The sequence below is a fragment of the Sabethes cyaneus genome, chromosome 3 (genome assembly GCF_943734655.1).
Source record: "Sabethes cyaneus chromosome 3, idSabCyanKW18_F2, whole genome shotgun sequence".
Taxonomy (NCBI): domain Eukaryota; kingdom Metazoa; phylum Arthropoda; class Insecta; order Diptera; family Culicidae; genus Sabethes; species Sabethes cyaneus.
In genome coordinates this window covers 227,413,616-227,415,873 of record NC_071355.1, presented here as the reverse complement: position 1 = coordinate 227,415,873, position 2,258 = coordinate 227,413,616, and the positions used below count along the sequence as shown (strand labels likewise).

Here is a 2,258-nt window from a genome sequence, read left to right as displayed (position 1 = left end):
AACGGTAATATTGGCTCAAGGACTAAAAGTAGCACAGAAAGGCAAATTTTGATAGGAGGATAAATCACACAAAAAAAATCAATTCAAGGATCAAAACTCGCAATAGATCAAAGAACTAACTACTAAAATGCCTTGATACGAGAATGAAATTCCCAATTTGGCGGGATTGAGCGCATAAGATTATCTTTACTTAATTATTTTCAATATTCATTTATTTTTCCGAAAGTACTTCAAATGTGCCATCCAGTTTAATAATTCAAAAACAAACTAAGTCTTCTAGCGTTGAAGCGGACGCCACGGTGTATTGAATCCACTGTACGTAGGCCCCAACGTTCGTTAAAACAGCTGGAGAGCCGACTTCGGTACATTGTCGACTCCACGATACAACACCATAGACCGTTTTTCCAACTATGAATGGCCCACCGGAATCACCTTTACATGACCCTTTATCAGCTCCAAGATCTCCAATGCAAAATTGTGTATCTTCATGCATGTACTTGGAAGTATAAGCTTCTTGACAATGTTTGAATGGTAGAACAGTCGTAAAAACTGCCCGCAACGTGTCACTTAATGGTGAATTGCCGAATTTACCCGTTTTACCCCAACCGGAAACTTTGCCTACACTACCCGCTTGTAATTTTTCGCCTTGTGCGGGAAGCGATACACATGATATACCGCTACCATCGAAGTGTAAAGGTTCTTCCAACCATAGTAATGCAATATCGTAGTATACCGTCGTTAGATTGTCTTTATAATAGTTAGGATGTCTAATGGCCTGCAAAACGTTTACCACTACTCCACCAGCGTTCTTTGGGTTTGAACCCACGCGAACCGACCGTTTTTCATCCACTCTAGCTGAAATACAGTGTGCTGCGGTCAGTATCCACCTTGCACCGATGATTGAACCGCCACAATTGAATGCTCCATTTATGAGTAATGCTATCTGGTAGGGTGCCTCCGTTATTGAAATTTGCGTACCGCCAATGATGAGATTTCGTTTGTCGCGCCGAACTTGCCGTGGAATAGTTTCGCCTACCAGAAGTGCAGCAAATATCAGCAGAATCAAGTAAACTGCTTCCATTGTCGGTAGAGTTCTTAAATGGTCAAATTCCACTCAACAAATCGGGCTCCACACGTCTGTATTTATAGGGAGTTGTACCTTTTGTGATGCGGAGTGTGCCAAATTGTTCAAATTGGTAATTAAGAAACTTTTTTATTTAATTTTCTATATAGACGACATATGCAGATCGTACGCCCCTGGACCTACTTTACCTGCCCACGCTATTCCACGTGCTGTCAAATAAGGCGCGGGAAAAGCAATTCCTTCAGAACTCAGAAGCATGGCGCAAAAGCTCGAATTTGTGATCCGCAGGATCTCGTCTCGTCACGGAGCCAACATGGAGACCTGGCAATATGGTGATGCATAATATTTGCTTACCGAAACTTCATTCAATTCTACTTCAACCAACACTGGACCTGCTACTAAGCAGCGAAGGATGCAAACACTGAAATGGCACGGAAAAAGGCGCAAGTTCCACGATATATTCTCAGGGACAGTTGGGGTCTACGGCCTACACTAAAACTGAAAGTCATGGAAATGAACTTGCCGACCGACCTTCAAGAAGACCTATAGCCACCGCCTGCAAGTCAATAAAGCAGCTTGTGAGCTTGTGACATAAAAGGATAAGGGGTAGTAAGAAAACACCCCAGCGGGACTCTTCAGCTGATAACCGTCAGCAGAAGTTGTCACAATTGCCGCCACGACTCTCGATGTACGTGTCGTCATCATCAATGCCAGCCGTTTCACTTGCTTTAGTGGTGGCGATCTGTTATGGATCCTATGCGGAAAGAATTATGTTCCTCCATTACTGTCGGTCCCGAACTGCCGTCCTCCGCTACCCTCAAACACAAACTGAACGTGCATCATCATCGATAGCGCTCACGCGGGGCCTGCCACGGAGGCTGCAAACTCTACCTGTCATATTGGTCATGTCTTTTCCGGGGATCAACACTCTAATCACTATCACGTGATGTGAAAAATACGCGGTAAAGACTCACACTAACAGCCCAACCAACCATTCTGTTGAATAATAGCTTGTCCAACCATTGCACAGTTAATTACCGAGTAACAAGCGTTTGATAAGCTGTTATTCAACAAAAATGTTTGTTGGGAGGACGCTACGTCTCAACGCCTATCCGTTGATGGCAAATGGCGTGGCGGAGGAATCCGCAAGAAAGGTTGATCAATGAATCGCGAA

The 2,258-nt window shown here is 44.0% G+C and overlaps 1 protein-coding gene across 1 annotated transcript; it reads right to left on the bottom strand.

Annotated features, from left to right (window-relative positions):
• Positions 1 to 256: 256 nt before the first annotated feature.
• LOC128740827 (trypsin-6-like) lies at positions 257 to 1,081 on the bottom strand. Its single transcript, XM_053836393.1, has one exon. The coding sequence runs from the start codon at positions 1,079 to 1,081 to the stop codon at positions 257 to 259; it is 825 nt and encodes a 274-aa protein (XP_053692368.1).
• Between the last annotated feature and the right edge of the window lie 1,177 nt (positions 1,082 to 2,258).